We start from the raw sequence: 15,207 nt of genomic DNA on the forward strand, positions 1-15,207 counted from the left end.
AAAAGTGTTACTATCTTAAGCCTTCAAGTCGTTCACTTTGGAGTCCTTATCTTCACTTTTATATGAATTATTCACATCTATTTATGCCACAAAATTTGAGGCCAAACCCAAGGCTAATCTACACACCCATGAGAACATTTATTGTTTATTTAAAATCTCAGCAATGACTGAGTTCTGCACAGAATGTTAAGGCAAGCAGAGGAGGCCGATGACCAGTGACACTGGTACCAGAAGACACAATCCAAAAGAGCATACATAGCTGGAAACTGGAATCACACTAGATTTCTAAAATTCATGCCAATTAAAGAATTTATCATCTTACATATTAATAACATGAGATTATGAAAAGATAAGCCCAATGTACTTTTCTTCATTTTTAGCTTTCTGGACCTGTTGGTCTTACTTGATGTGATGCATCGCCCTGCTTTCCTCAGCTCTCATAACATTGCTCTCCTGACTTTTCCCCATTTGCAACACCCCTGGCCCCTCTTGAAATCCTTTTTCTCTCTGAGTACCACAGGCTGGTGTTTCCCAGGACTCTGGTTTTGACCCATCCCTCACTCCTCAGGTTCTGTCTGTAATACAAGCCCACAGCTTCAAATGCCATCAACATGCTGAAGATTCTCAACTAAACCTCTCTCTCCCAGCAAGCCAGTGCCGCTGAGCTGCAAAATTATACAGACTAGGCCGGGCAGGGTGGCTCACACCTGTAATCCCAGCACTTTGGGAGGCTGAAGTGGGCTGATCATGAGGTCAAGAGATCAAGACCATCCTGGCCAACATGGTGAAAACCCCGACTCTACTAAAAAATAAAAAAAAAATACAAAAATTAGCTGGGCGTGGTGGCACGTGCCTGTAGTCCCAGCTACTCAGGAGGCTGAGGCAGGAGAATCGCTTGAACCTGGGAGGCAGAGGTTGCAGCAAGCTGAGATCACGCCATTGCACTCTAGCCTAGTGACAGAGTGAGACTCTGTCTCAAAAAAAAAAAAATATACAGCCTATTACTGACTAGAAACTGTCTCTTGAATGTTTCATGACAGCTCAAATGTAGCACCAATGCCTGTACTAACTTCCCCCCATACCTCCCTTCTGTGTTCTCTAATTCCAGGGAGGGGTACCACCACCAGCCAGACACCCAGTCAAAAACCTGGGCCCCATCGTGCCTGCCTTTCATACCCCTGTCTAACCTGCCACCAAGTCCAATTGATCCCACCTTGTAACCTTCTCTAAGACTCATTCACTCTCTCCACTCTGCTCCACTTTCTGAGTTTCTGCTGCCACTTTCTGAGTTTCAGCTGCCATCATTTATTCATTCAACAAACATTTAATCACACCCCACCACTCATATGTCAGTCACCGTCCTAGGTACTTGGGATGCAGCAGCAGTGAACAAAAACAAATAAAAATCTCTGCCCTCAGGGAGGTTATTTTCTAGCCTGGGGAAGCAGACAATACACAATGAACACTGTGTGTGTGTGTGTGTGTGTGTGTGTGTGTGTGTGTATTTGTCTGGGTTAGAAAGTAACAGATGCTGTGGCAAAGAGAAGAGCAGGCTAAGGGGGTTGTGGGAGACCAGGGTGGAAGGAGGAGCACCTTGTCATTTTAACTGGAGTGTTCTGAGTAGATTTTATTGAGAAGGTGACATTTGAGCAAAGACTTAAAGGAGGTAAGAGGACTGGCCATAAAGCTATCTGTGGGATGAGCCTTCTAGAGACAGAAACCAGTCTGTGCAAAGGCCCTGAGGCAGCATACAGTGCCCAAGTGTGGAAGGAAGAGCTAGGAGCATTGTGGCTGAAGCACAGTGAGCGAGCACGAGGAGAGCGGAGGGCAAGTTCAGGTGGGTAAGGGGTGGAGGAAGGGCACTCAGGCCTTGTGGGGGCATTTTAAGGATGTGGATTCTGATTCTGAGTGAAGTCTCTCCTCTGGATCACTACCCTAATAATAACACCACTAGCTGCCACCAGCTTCCAATCCATCTTCCACACTATGGCTGTCAGAGACCTTCATCTTTTCATCCCTTTCACTGCCCGGCTCTCTCGCTGCCTTCATGCCTGGACACACACTCCCTTGTTGGGTATTCGAAGCCTCAGATAACCTAGTTCCCACCCAGTTTTCCACTCCACACTCGAGCCTATGAAACTAACTTTCTGCTTAAGCCTGTGAAATTAACTTTCTGCTCAAGCCTGTGAAACTAACTTTGAGGGCCCCAATGTGCCAAGCTGTCCACCACCTCACACTGCATGGGTTGGTCTCACCGCCCAAGGGGCCATTCAGCACCAGCTTCTGCCTGACTTGCTCCTGCACACCTTTCTGGTCCCTTTCTCTGTGTGGCCTTCCCTGATCTGCCACCCCGTGTCCCCTCCCTGCCCCAGGTTAGGTCAGGCTGCCCGTCTTCTGGCTCATGCCCCCAAATATGGCACCCAAACTACTTCCATTTCTACTTCTTGCTCTTCTTCCATTTCTTCCTATTCTTTCTCTAATGCTGCGACCACTGCTGCCACCTGTGCCAGCTACTATTCACTGAGGGCTGCTGTGTCCTGGGCACCGGGCCTGTCTCTGTAAAGGTGCTGAGCTCCCTGAGGGCAGGGGCAGCCCCAAGGAGCAGCCTTTCTTCTTCGACTCCTCAGAAGCCCACTCCCTCCGTCACTGCTCCAGCCCAGCCATACCCTGGTCTTATTGTGGCTCACACCTGCCCAGTTCTTTCAGCCTCGGGCCCCCTGCACTTGCTGCTTACTCCATCGGGAACGCTCTGTCCCTGGACCATCACAGGGCTGGCCCCTTCACTTCATGTAGGTGCCGGCTCGTGTACTACCTTCTGGTACCTGGCACATGATAGAAGCATAAAACTAAAATTTGTGCAATAAATGCTGATCAAAGTGGATGTTTTCTCTTCTTTGGATGTAGAAAAGCATATTTAATTCATATTTATGAATGCAAAAAAGCATTTACTAAATATGGCATATAAATAACTAATAACCTTAATGCTGGCTAAACGTAATACTATGAGGGTTAAAATAGCACCTTCCTTATAAAGTACATGGCATTCACCAAGAGGCAGCTTCTACTACAAAGGCTTTGAGAGTCACGGGGTGTGTCATTGTGGATGGAAACCCTGGGGCAACAAACTTGTGGACCGCCAGCTAGTTCTTGGTTCAGCTCACTGCACCCTGCCTGCTGGCCCCAGTATTCCGTTTCACTAGACTAGAATAATGGGCACGCTCCAGGGCACACCACCTTTTAGGAGGTCACAGCATTGGTAATTTTTAAAGCTGAAGTAGCACCTGGGAAGACAGCAGGTATTGCTGGTGACCCAGATCCCACAGTCCTAGGGGAGTCAGCAGCCTAGAGAGGGTCCCCTTCACCGGGGTTCCTGCTCACTCTTACTCTTAAGTACCTGTTTATAATGTTGAGTCAACTATTACTGTTTTTAAAGATTAAATTAATTAAATGATATTAAGTAACTATGCATACTCCACCTTCTTTACACAAAGGATTTAAAGTGGCTTCTAAAAATACAGAATGTTCAATAAAATAAAACTAGGCAAAGGAAAATGAGGGCAGAGGCAGCCAGGCCAACTGGTCCCTAGGAACTGAACCTCTCAAATGGGAGCAGCAAAAATGGCCCGATTAGAGGGTCCGGGCATCACTGTGACAGGCGCCCTGCAAGACAAGCTGCAAAGTGTCACTTTTAAAGAACAGCCCTGGCTGTAGTGAGGTAATCCATGGCACCACAAGGCTCCCCCTCCTGGCGCAGGCTGGCACCCCAGAAGCATTCCATCAAAATAACGTCTTCCCCACTGAGCACTTCCTTCGTCTCCTGACCTCATTCAGTAAACTCTGCTAGAATGTTATGTGCCTCCAGACACATTTGCTGAGGTCTAGCCCAATATTTTATTGCTAACTATGCCTCTAATTTTAGGGCCATGCCGTTTCCATACAATTTCCACTCTCTGTTCAATTATTTTTCATCCTAAGGGCTTTCAACCAAGAACAGGCTGCCACTACTCCAGTGAAAAATTAGAAGGGTGAAATAATTCTTACATTTATATGGCTCTGCAATTGCTAATGTGCATTTGTCTGTGTCATCTCACTTACTCCTTGACGCAACTTTGCATGGGGAGCCTCGTGATCCCCGTTTCAGAGGCAGGAGGCTGAGGCTCAGAGGGCACTAAGGGGCTTGCCCACTGCTCTGAATGGAGCAGGTGAGCTGGGGCAGAGGACTCTTAACTCAGTGCTCACTGTACTGTGTCTCAACTGTTTATTAAAGTGAAAAATATCAGGGTGGGAGGGTGAGCCTCAGACCGGCCTGGGCTCAGTATATCTGCTGTGTTGCTTCAAACAGGTGTCCCCGCCTCTGTGGGCCTCCGTCTTTTCAACTGTATAATGGCACTCACATGTAGGACTGCTCTGAGCTCAGGCTCCTGCAAACAGTATGGTTCACCAAGTGTAGGTCCTGTCATTCTCTATCCTACAGGATATAACAGATACTTGAAAATGACTTTTAGAAAAAGTGCAATTTACCTGTTAGCCACCAGAGTGCAGTCAATTTCTGGTCGCTTTGTTTTGGGAATGACATACAGTGGGTACCTGTCTCCGTGGCGAATGAACACATGCACTGAGACCAGCTTAAAATGATGCGGGGCATGACCTGCGCGAGAGAAGCACATTGTCTGGTTATCACTCAGTAGGTGTCAATCCTTTTAGAAGGGGGCCAAGGGGATGACCTGGCCACGTTTGTGCTGGGAATCTGAGCAGGAGGCAGCAGAGGCCACCGTGGGGTTGCAGAGCCACAGTGAAGGGGCCCTGGCTGCCATTCTGGATGGGGGCACTGAATAGTCTTACAAAGCGGGACAGAGGAATGTGAGTAGGCTGATTATGTCCCAGACCTCCTGGAAACAACGGGAGGCCGGTGAAATGCGGGCATGACTACTAATGTGGCCTCACTCACATGCACAGACCAGGGAGAGAGCCATGGAAATACTAGAAACAAGATTTCTGCTTTAAATCTTTCAAGAGACAAGAGAAGGCATAAAGAGATCAATAAGGATTCAACACTATGCTCTGATATACTTTTAGAAAGGCAAAACTTGTAGAAATTGCCTCACTTCTGTGGCAAGACGCCAGCAGGACATCCTGTGGACATCCCAAGTCCCAAGAAGCTACCCTGAAAAGCAGAGTGTCTCAATGTGCTGCACTAGTGCCTGCCAAGGCTACCCTTCTACCTTGCTGCTGTCTCACTAAAGATCATGATGATGGCAAACATTTGTGGTGGGTTGATCGTGAGCCACGTGGTATGTTCAGAGCAGTTACTGAAACCTCCCCAGTCCCAGGCATAAGTCCTGCGAGTTACTCCCGTTTTATAGAGGAGAATGCAAGGACCCAGGAACTCATTCAAGGGCACAGCCTGGTGGCAACTGCAGGACTTGGGTCCTGGCCATCTTGCTCCTTACCGCTGTGCAATGCTGCTGGAATAACTAGTCCCCAAAGGGGTGTCTGTCCTGGTGGCACAGTCAGGCCTACCTTCCATGCTGCGCTCGGCCACGCTGGGGATGTTGCAGTACAAAAGAGCTTCATAAACGGGGTCTGTCACAGGGGGCTCCGTCACAGGGTCAGGCATGATTCTCTTTCGACTCTTGCTACTCACTCCATTCTTAGCTGTCGACACCGGGATCAGGTGGACTGAAATGAAGCAAAGCAGGTTGTGATGCACAGTTCCTGGGGCGCCAGGCCAGCTGCATGGCCCAGCGCAGGGCTGGATTTCACTTAGAGGAGCTATTCTTACACTGAGAATCAGGGTGCACTTCAGTGGAGCAGAAGTCAGCTTCCCATTTGAGAAGGGCTTCTGAGCCCCACTGTGTCCTGCCCCTTCCTCACTGCCGCTACCCTCTCCTTACCATCTACTCAACACCAGGGGGGCCTCCCAAGCAAAGGGGCCTCACTCAGGGCAGTTGGAGGAAGAACTCACACACTAACTTCTTAGGACCTGATTACCTCTTCCTAATGCCCTTTAATTCCAGTAACAACAAGAAGGAGGAAAACCATCATTCCTCACTGAAGACCTGCTAGGTGCCAGATGTGGGTGTCTGACATACCCCATTTATCATCATCTGCTTTATGCTTTGTGGGCCTTCAGAGTCGCTCATTTAACCCATGAGAGCACTTTACAGAAGAAAGCCAAGGACCAAGGCATGTGTGGTAGGTGAAAGCCTGTCTCACGCTTACTCCTTGACTTCAGGCCAGCTTCCCTGCCACTGTCTTCGGGGTGGCATGTGTGGGTCCTGCAATCTGTGTGCTTGTCCATCTACCACCCTCATTCCATTAGTGAGCTAACCCTTCGCCACCATGTGTGGTCAGGCTGGACTGTCAATCACAGTGTCCCCACCCCCTGGCAGGGGTGGACATGTGACCAGAGTCAATAACGATAGTAATGGGGCAACTGGACTCCCTTTCCTCAAGATGGGTGATATATGGACTCTAGAAGAGGTGCTCTTTTTCTTTTGGATGCTAATCTGTAAGAATGGAAATGTGGGGCTGCCCAGCCATCTATCCCTCATGAACAGCTTCTGTCTCAGTGGTCCCTAATCTCTCCATGCCTAGGGAATGTCTTTGTAGCATCACAGATCCTCTAGAACTCCCAAGACAGTAATAGTCATACTTTCAGCATCCGCCCTTTGAGGGAAACACAAGAAAATAGGTGTGCTCATAGATCTTTTTAACTTCTAAAAGATTTATTAATCACCATAATATCTACACATGCACATGAACAATAGCTAAAACAGGGACTAACCACCAGCCTAAATCAATGTAAATTCCCTAATTACTTCTACAAATTCTTCTACGTAAATATTTAAAACTTCCCTTTGGCAAACAGATGCCCTAAACAAAGATAAAAGGCAACACACTGAGAGAAAAATATTTGCAACTAACCTAACAGACAAATGATTAATATCCAAAGTCTATAAGAGCCCCTACACCTGAAAAATCATTAAAGGATATGAACAGGCTAATCGCAGAAAAATAAATACCAATGGCCAATAAACACATGAAGAGATGCTTAAGTTTATTCATAATTAGATACAGATAAAACAACAATGTGATACTGTTTTTCATAATTAAGTTTATTCATAATTAAAGAAAAATAAATCAAACAGTGGACTATATTAGTAATTTTTCCTCATCAAACTGGAAAATCATGTTCTAATGATAACACTCAATATTGGGAAGGGTGTGAGGAACTTGACACTTCCAAACATCATAGGGGAGGGCGGAAACTGGCACCTTTCAGGAGTGTTTGGCAGTAGCCATCAAAATGGTATATGTGCACTACCCCCGATCTCGTTATTCTACGCCTTGGAATCCATTCTGTATCTATAAAGATAGTGATGCCCACGCACAAAAATGTATGGCCAAAGAGATTCCCTGCAGTGCTGTTTGTAATAATAAAAAAGGGAAATAACCTAAATATCCATCTCTAGCAGAACAGAATGTTATGTCCCTACTGTGAAATGTTCTATCCCAGTTAAAAAGAAGGGAAAAGAATCAAAGATAAATTAAGTGAAGTGAATACACCAAGTCACTGTATACTGATATAATCCTCTTTGTGTAAAGAAAAAAAAACAAACCATAAATGCATAAATATACAGGGATTTGTTTATTACGTAAATGCAAAGAAAAAATGTCTAGAAGGTTACCCATCATAACACAGCAGTGGTTTTCCTCTGGGAAAGGATGGAATGGGGTGTGAAAAAGTATTTTTACTTGTTTCATATATTCGCACACACATATACGTACAGTCATGTGTTGCGTAACAATGGGGATGCACTGAAAAATGGCCCTTAGGCAATTTTGTCATAGTGTAAACATCATAGAGTGCACTTACACAAACCTAGATGGTAGAGCTTTCTACACACCCAGGCTATTTGGTCAGCCTGCCACTCCTAAGCTACAAACCTGAACTGCACGTTACTGCACTGAATGTTGTAAGCAGTTGTAACACAATGGGAAGTATTTGTGTATCTAAACATATCTCGACTTAGAAAGAATACAGTAAAAATATGGTATTATAATATGGCACCACTGTCATATATGTGTTCTGTTGTTGATGGAAGTCATTATGTGGTACATGACTGCATATATATTTATGGTAAGCATATGTTAATGTATTCTATATGTATAGAAATATATATTTCTGTATTTCTATGCTGCCTAGGTATGCATTTTTTTTTTTTACAATGAACATATTTCCCTTCATTACTTGTGTTACCAAAACAACAATCACAGAGATACAGAACTGGTGATTCACCCACCCAACATTAGCCCTTTGGTTGTTCCTAGGGCCACTTTCTTTCCAGTAGTTGGAAGGTGCTAGGATGGCTAACACAGCCCAGGTGTTCAGAGGGAATTCACTACAGGGGGATTAGCACAAGAGCATGGAAATATAGAAAAGTGCTAAGGCAATCTCTTAGTGACCTGGCCCTTCTGGCTGGCTCAGTCCTTGATTCTGCTCTTTTGTGAAATCTACCAAGTCCTGGCCCCTTGGCCATGCCTGTGGGCACACTCCCTTGGAGTATGGGCCAGGGAGAGAAGCAGCTAAGAAGACAGGATAATATGAGTGACACAGAAATGGAGGGGCACAGGTGAGGACAGTGGGTGTCCTAGAGTGCCCACAGTTTGCTAGTTCATCTGTAAGCACCCAGGGTGAGGCCTGTTGTGGCTGCCATTTGGGAACCATGGCGGTTGGGTGCAAATGACCCACCCATGACCCAAGGAAGCAGTGGTTTGAAAACCACAGATAAAGATCAGAATGAGACCTTCTGTCCAGAAAGATTTTATCTGCTGCTTCCTCTGGTATCTGGGCCTGTCAACCTTGTCTACTAGTTCAGAGTGTGAGATCATCCTGTACTATTTGTGCCTCCCTGAGTCACCAGGACATAGCATCAGTTCACAAGGGGCCTTCCCAATACCAGGCATTCAAAACAGGTCCTGACGCAAAGAAGCTGTGAGGAGAAGTCTCCCCAGCTCCATCTTGACCCCAATCCCAACTTGGTTCTCACTGTTCTGAGCTGCTCTGAGCCGCCCCACCCCACAGGATGTTTCTCACCTATGCTCCACTGTTTGCTGGCAACTCTACTCTCACCCTCTGCTCCCGAAATCTGGCCAACACTGTAACTGATCCTAGGGTCACCTCCTCCAGGAAGCCCACCCTGAATCCCCAGTTCCCACATCCTCTTCTATGAGCCTACCCAGTTCCTGCTGCCGTCATGGCTCACAGCATAGTATATGCAAGCAGGGGTGTCCCAGTTTGTCACCCTGCCATCCCAAACATCCAGAGGGCTGGGAGTGTGCCTCTTTCACATTTATATCCCTCGCTGACTGACAGAGGATAGGTTTTCCAAAAATACCTGCTGAACTGGGCCAGATGCCGTGCTCCATGCTTTTGATGAAATATCTCATTGACTCCTCATGTGGAGCACTGAGGGTTGCCGAACCAGTGTGGGGTGAGGGGCATCCAAACAGGCTTCCCAGAGGAGAAACCTAGCTGGGCCTGAAAGGCTGATGAAGCTGGCTGTGTGGAGGGGAAGAGGAGAGGAGCAGAGAGGAGGCTGTGAAACACAGCCAAACATGGCAGATGAGGGTGAGCAAGCTGGCTCAGGATACGCCTTGGGTCCCGTAAGGCCTGGGTCGATGTGCAGGCCGAGCTCCAGGAGGAAGGCTGGGAAGGGGCCTGGAGGAGCAGACCCTGGGCTGCAGGCTGCCTCTGCCCTGGTGCTGTGCTACTCACCACATCAGCTCTTGAGGCTTGCCCTGATCGTCTAGATAAAGGGAGCTGAGGGACAGACCCAGGGGCTGGGGGCAGACACTGCTCCAGGACACTACTCCTCCCAGCAGGCTTTGCCCAGGCCCCCCCGTGCCTCTAGCTGTCCTGTGGGACAATTAGAAACTCTGCTGACCTCAGGCAGATGACAGCAGCTCAGATGTCACAGGGCAAGAGAAAGAGGTTGTGGGGGCATCAGAAAGAATAGTGGGCAGATAAATAGATGGAAGGATAACGAGTTTCATTATGTAGGTGGGAAAACCCATGAATCTAAATGAGTGCCCTGGGGCCACTGTGCCACCAGGACCAACATGAATAACAGGATACGAGATATCTTTTACTGATGATTAACTCTTTACCAACGGGCATGCAATTTCTCTGCGGTGTGGTTACCAAGTAGGAGGGCAAATTTCCATAAGCTACCTTTGGAAATAAGCCTCTCTTTTATGGCGGCGTTCTCTGCTCATCTCATCTACGATCACTTTCATCCTGTCCACACATCTATAACCTGCATGTGTAACGATGCCGGCAAGGTCTCAATTTCAAAGAAATGGCAGAGAACACGACCTCTAAAGCACCTCCTTGGGACCCTCCCTCTCAAAAGCAACCAACAAATTTCTTAGAATCATGAGTAAAACAACCAGATGCTATCCCATGCAGGCTCCCTCCCCACCACCCTTCCCCACCCCATCTCCCAAATGCACAGTGGATGACTCCGTATGTATTACTAGTAAACATTCCCATAGCTATAGCTAGGATGCAAGCCAAACTGATCCTCTCTGCTTTTCCCAGCTTTGGATCTCAACCTAGGAAGAGTAACCATCAGCCAGACAGTAGACCTCAGGCAGAGGCAGGTCAAGGGAGTTACCTAAGGTCCTGCAGCCTGTAAGCCTGGGCCTGCTCACCCACTAAGCTTGGTATTTATGCATTTGTCCATCTGGCCATCCAACATGTATGGAGCACATGCTGGGGATTCTTCAGAGAATAAAATGGACAAGGTCTCTGCCCTCACCGGGTTTACAATCCAGTTGTGGGGGACAGTCAGACATTAAATAAGAAAAGGTGGGGAGAAAGCACATGGACCATAAGGAGAAAATAGCCTTCTCAGGCACGGGGCCGCCTGCACTCACTGGTTGCTGGTTGGGGGTGCAGGTATGGAAACGATGCAGTGAAGATATGGATATAAAAGAAATATTGGGAAGTTACCAGATGTGATGGTTAATACTGGGTGTCAACTTGATTGGGTTGAAGAACACAAAGTATTGCTCCTTGGTGTGTCTGTGAGTGTGTTGCCAAAGAAGATTAACATTTGAGTCAGTGGGCTGGGAAAGGCAGACCCACCCTACATCTGGGTGGGCATAATCTGACCAGCTGCCAATGCAGCTGGAATATAAGCAGGCAGAAAAATATGAATAGAGAGGCTGGCCTAGCCTCCCAACCTACATCTTCCTCCCATGCTGGATGCATCCTGCCCTTGAACATCGGATCCAGGTTCTTCAGTTTTGGAACTTAGACTGGCTCTCCTTGCTCCTCAGCCTGCAGATGGCCTATTGTGGGACCTTGTGATCATGTGAGTTAATACTTAATAAACTCCCCTTTATAAAAAAAAATATATATATATATTCCATTAGTTCTGCCCCTCTAGAGAGCCCAGGAGTGGTCAATAACAGCTTTAAGCAAAACACGACCTAATCAACTAGACTTGGGTTAGTAGCGAACACTAGAAACTTGTCTAGAGAGACATGTTTCATCTAATGATGATTTGCTCATTTTGATTTTTGTTTATTCCGTTGATGGTCCCCATGGAATAGAAAAAAGGAGGGAAAAGGCCAGGGTCAGAGTCAGATCATAACAGCACAGGCTGCTAGGCCACAAACCCCTGTCTGGTCTTTGAACCTCAGGGAACCTTAGTTATCCCTGAAACTCAACAGCCATAGGGGCAGCAGATAAAGTTATACCCGAGCATCTGCTGCCAGCTCATTATCTGGGAGTTACTTTGACTTGCACAAGGACACACCAGTTTCTTTCCCCTAGGGTGCCAAGCCAACCTCCCTGATATCCAGGTCACCTCCCTATACCAAGGCCCTGGGATAGGGCCAAGGACAGAAATCTACCTGCATATGTGACTGCATATGCTAGTCACTTCCTTAGGGGACTACAGTCACTTTTTCCTTGGAACTCCACTGACATCTGTCCTCAGTTGCCCCTGCTACCATGGTTCTGAATGCAGGGAGGTAGCCTGGGGCTGGGGGCTGCAAATGAGCTATAGTATTACAAAGATGTGAGTTCATGTCCTGGCTCTGTTACCTCCTAGCTGTGTGACCTGGGGCAAGTATCCCTGCCTCTCTGTGCCTCATTTCCTTCATCTGTCAAATGAAGGTGATGATACCTACAGATCAGGGTGGTAATGATGATGATGAGATACCACCGTGAATGGATTCTGGTAAGGAATCAAGAAATACTATTTTCAATGTTTAAAAAGTGAGCGGGATGTGGTGGTGCATGCCTAGAGTTCCAGCTACTCGGGGGACTGAGGCAGGAGGATCGCTTGAGCTCAGGAGTTCGGGGCTGCAGTGAGCCCTGATCATACTACTGCATTCCAGCCTGGGTGACAGAGTGAGACCTCATCTTATAAATGAATGAATGAATGAATGCTATTTTCTACATCCATCCCCTGGATATGATTATTCCTGTTTCTTGCAGGCTCGGTGCTCCCTTCAACTTGGGATCTGGAAGGGATATCAAACCCCTGCGTCCATCCCTTCACAAAAGCACAACCAGCCAATCTCCCTTCTCCTCTCGGCCACTCCAATTTTAGCAGCCTTTCTGGCTCCCTTAAATACATTCAGCTTATCTGAGATAGCGCTTCCTCATAAGCTAAAACACCCCCACTCCTGCCACCTAATTTCTCCAATTTCCTCCCCCAAATAAACCAAAAGGCTCTTGAATTATCTCTCCTTCACTGGTCTGCCAAGGAATAATGACATGCTCTGTCAGTTCCCACAATTCCCTTAGTGCTCCTCAACCCACTAAATTATCTTAAATGCCCACCCTGTCTCTAACCTGTACTGAATTTTAAAAGTGTATTGTAACTGTCAAATGAAAACCAGAACCCCAGCGAAGAGCCCACCTTTGTTATCTGCCTCTCATCATCTGCTTTTAAAGGCTGGAGTGGGAATCATGTTATACAGGTGAAATGGGAAAAGTCAAGCCCACATTTGTAGACTTTGAGACACTTGGTTTTACATAAATGAGATTGATCAAACAGTTGAATCTGCTTTTCCCATTTTGATCTATCCACTTTGAGTTGCAATACACCAACCTTTCTTGTTTTCCTCATTCTTAATGTTGCCTCATGGTGAACCACATTAGGTAAGAATTTATTAAGTGCTTCTGATACGCCTGGTAGCATTCAGGGAGCCGGAGAACTCCAGCAGAGTTCAGGGCTGGGCACATCCTATCAGCCTGGAGCTCTCCTCCCTGGGCTATTTGCAAGCTCTATCTCCTCCCTCTCTGACCCTTTCCTCTGACATTTGCCTCTGGGACCTAAGTCCACCCATTGCTTGGGCATGGGGTCTCCCCCTGTGGCCTGGGCTTGAGCCCCAGTTGCAGCCTCTCAGAGGAGTCGGGAAACCCTACACTCTTCTGGGAGCTGCTGGTAACTGGCCTTACCCTAACAGGGCCATTGGATTAGATGATGCCAACACCAGACTCCAAATCACCACACACTCAAGACAGAAACTGGAAATAAGAGATTTCCAGGACAGGCCTCCAAAAACAACCATGAAAAGAACCTGTCTCCTTAACCTTTTTGGGTCATGAAGGTTATGACCCTCATCTTTGAGAATCTGATGAAAATGATTGACCCTCATCTCTGAAAGACGATGTGAACACAGTCTTGTGAATTTGGCTTCTGGAGGTTTACAGGACCCCTGAAACCCCATGGGACAACGCAGAAGTCCACGGGTTCAGGCTAAGAACCCAATGTACCTGGAAACAGGTTTTCAGTTTCAACACTCAAGAAGAGATGAACATATTTTCTTTTTTCAAAATAAAAAGGGGTCTTTAGGCTTCCTAAAAAACATGAGTTCATCCTAAAATAGTCATTCAACACTAAAGTATAAAAAGAAAAGGAAAATCACCCATAAATCCTACCACCCAGAGAACCCCACAAGGAATATTTTAGTATTTGAGTATATATGTGCCCTGTCAGAGGCTAAACATGTGCTTCTGTCCCTGCTCCGGTGGGAATGATGACGGATGGTCACTCAGGCCCAAGGACATTGTTCTCTCTCCCCAAGAGGAGCAAATAAGTTTCCTGTGTCTCAAAGGTCTGCAACCCACTGAGGCCACCAAACCAGCAACCTGTCCTTGAGGGTGGGTGGGTGGTCTGCCTTCTGTGTACAGGCTCAAAAGACATAGCCAGGCAGGCGAGGGGCTTTGGGGAGGCCACCTCAAGGAAAGAAAGAATGTGGCCCAGGGTGGGGCCTGCACTCTCAGGCATGTGGACATCCCACAAGAGCTGCCCCATCCTCTGGTAGATACCTAGGGCTGGTGTGGACGGACAGACCCCTGGCCAGTGGAGTCCAGCCCCTCGGATGACACAGGGAAAAGAGAAAGGCAGAGAGGCAAGATGTGATGCTGAAGCTCCAGCCAGATAAATCCTAGAGAGGGGCCATGCATCCCAGCCACCTCCCCATTCTCTCTCAGCTGAGCTCACCCCTGAGCTACGGCTCTGAGGCACAGAGTGCATCTGCCGTGTGTATGACAGCCACACTGGCAGGAGGGCAGGATGACAGTGAGGGCACGATGGTGAGGCAGTCCCAGAGCTCCCTCCCAGGTGCCCGCCCTACTTCACCCTTGTGTACAGGATTCAGATTCTGCCCTTGTAGCTTCTTTTAGATCAGCCTCTTCCTTCCCTCTTGTGAGGTGGGGCTGCTAGTACATGACAGGGCTCTGCCTCTGATCAGCACTCACTTCATTTCAAGGTCGGCTTCCTCCTTTTAATGTCATCAGCATGGGGCCAAAGCCCTGTTGCCAAGACAACAGGGAGTGAGTGGGGTCTGCGCTGGGTGGCTTGGCTCAGCGGGCGCACACTCTGGCTATCAGACTCCAGCTGGGCTCACACTCTCCCTGCAGTGGGTACAGCCACATAAATCCTGTGGCTTTCTATTCTGTTCATCTCTTCAGTGGATCCTGGAGATCTCCAGGCACTCTCCTGAATTCACTGAATACTTCTACTAATGCTTTCTATTTTTACTAACTAGCTAGTACTTGTTCTTGCTGACTCAAGACACATACACTCACTCTCTCTCTCTCTCTCTCCCCCACACCCACCCCCATATAAAGGTACCATTTTTAAATTTAATATATTATGCACAACCTTCCAAGTC

General features: G+C 47.4%; 1 protein-coding gene across 3 annotated transcripts in view; it reads right to left on the minus strand.

Annotated features, from left to right (window-relative positions):
- PXYLP1 (2-phosphoxylose phosphatase 1) overlaps positions 1-15,207 on the minus strand; it is a 62,912-nt gene that overhangs the window by 10,665 nt on the left and 37,040 nt on the right. For 2 of the 3 annotated variants that reach the window (XM_003265316.3, XM_003265319.3), the window contains 2 exons: positions 5,521-5,679; positions 4,522-4,648 (listed from right to left, as the gene is read on the minus strand). In XM_003265316.3, coding sequence (XP_003265364.1) covers positions 4,522-4,648; positions 5,521-5,679 — 286 coding nt within the window. Of the gene's footprint in view, positions 1-4,521; positions 4,649-5,520; positions 5,680-9,401; positions 11,339-15,207 lie in introns of those variants that run through there. The other variant, XM_003265320.3, reaches the window with a different exon arrangement.

Source organism: Nomascus leucogenys, chromosome 8 (assembly GCF_006542625.1).
Source record: "Nomascus leucogenys isolate Asia chromosome 8, Asia_NLE_v1, whole genome shotgun sequence".
NCBI lineage: Eukaryota > Metazoa > Chordata > Mammalia > Primates > Hylobatidae > Nomascus > Nomascus leucogenys.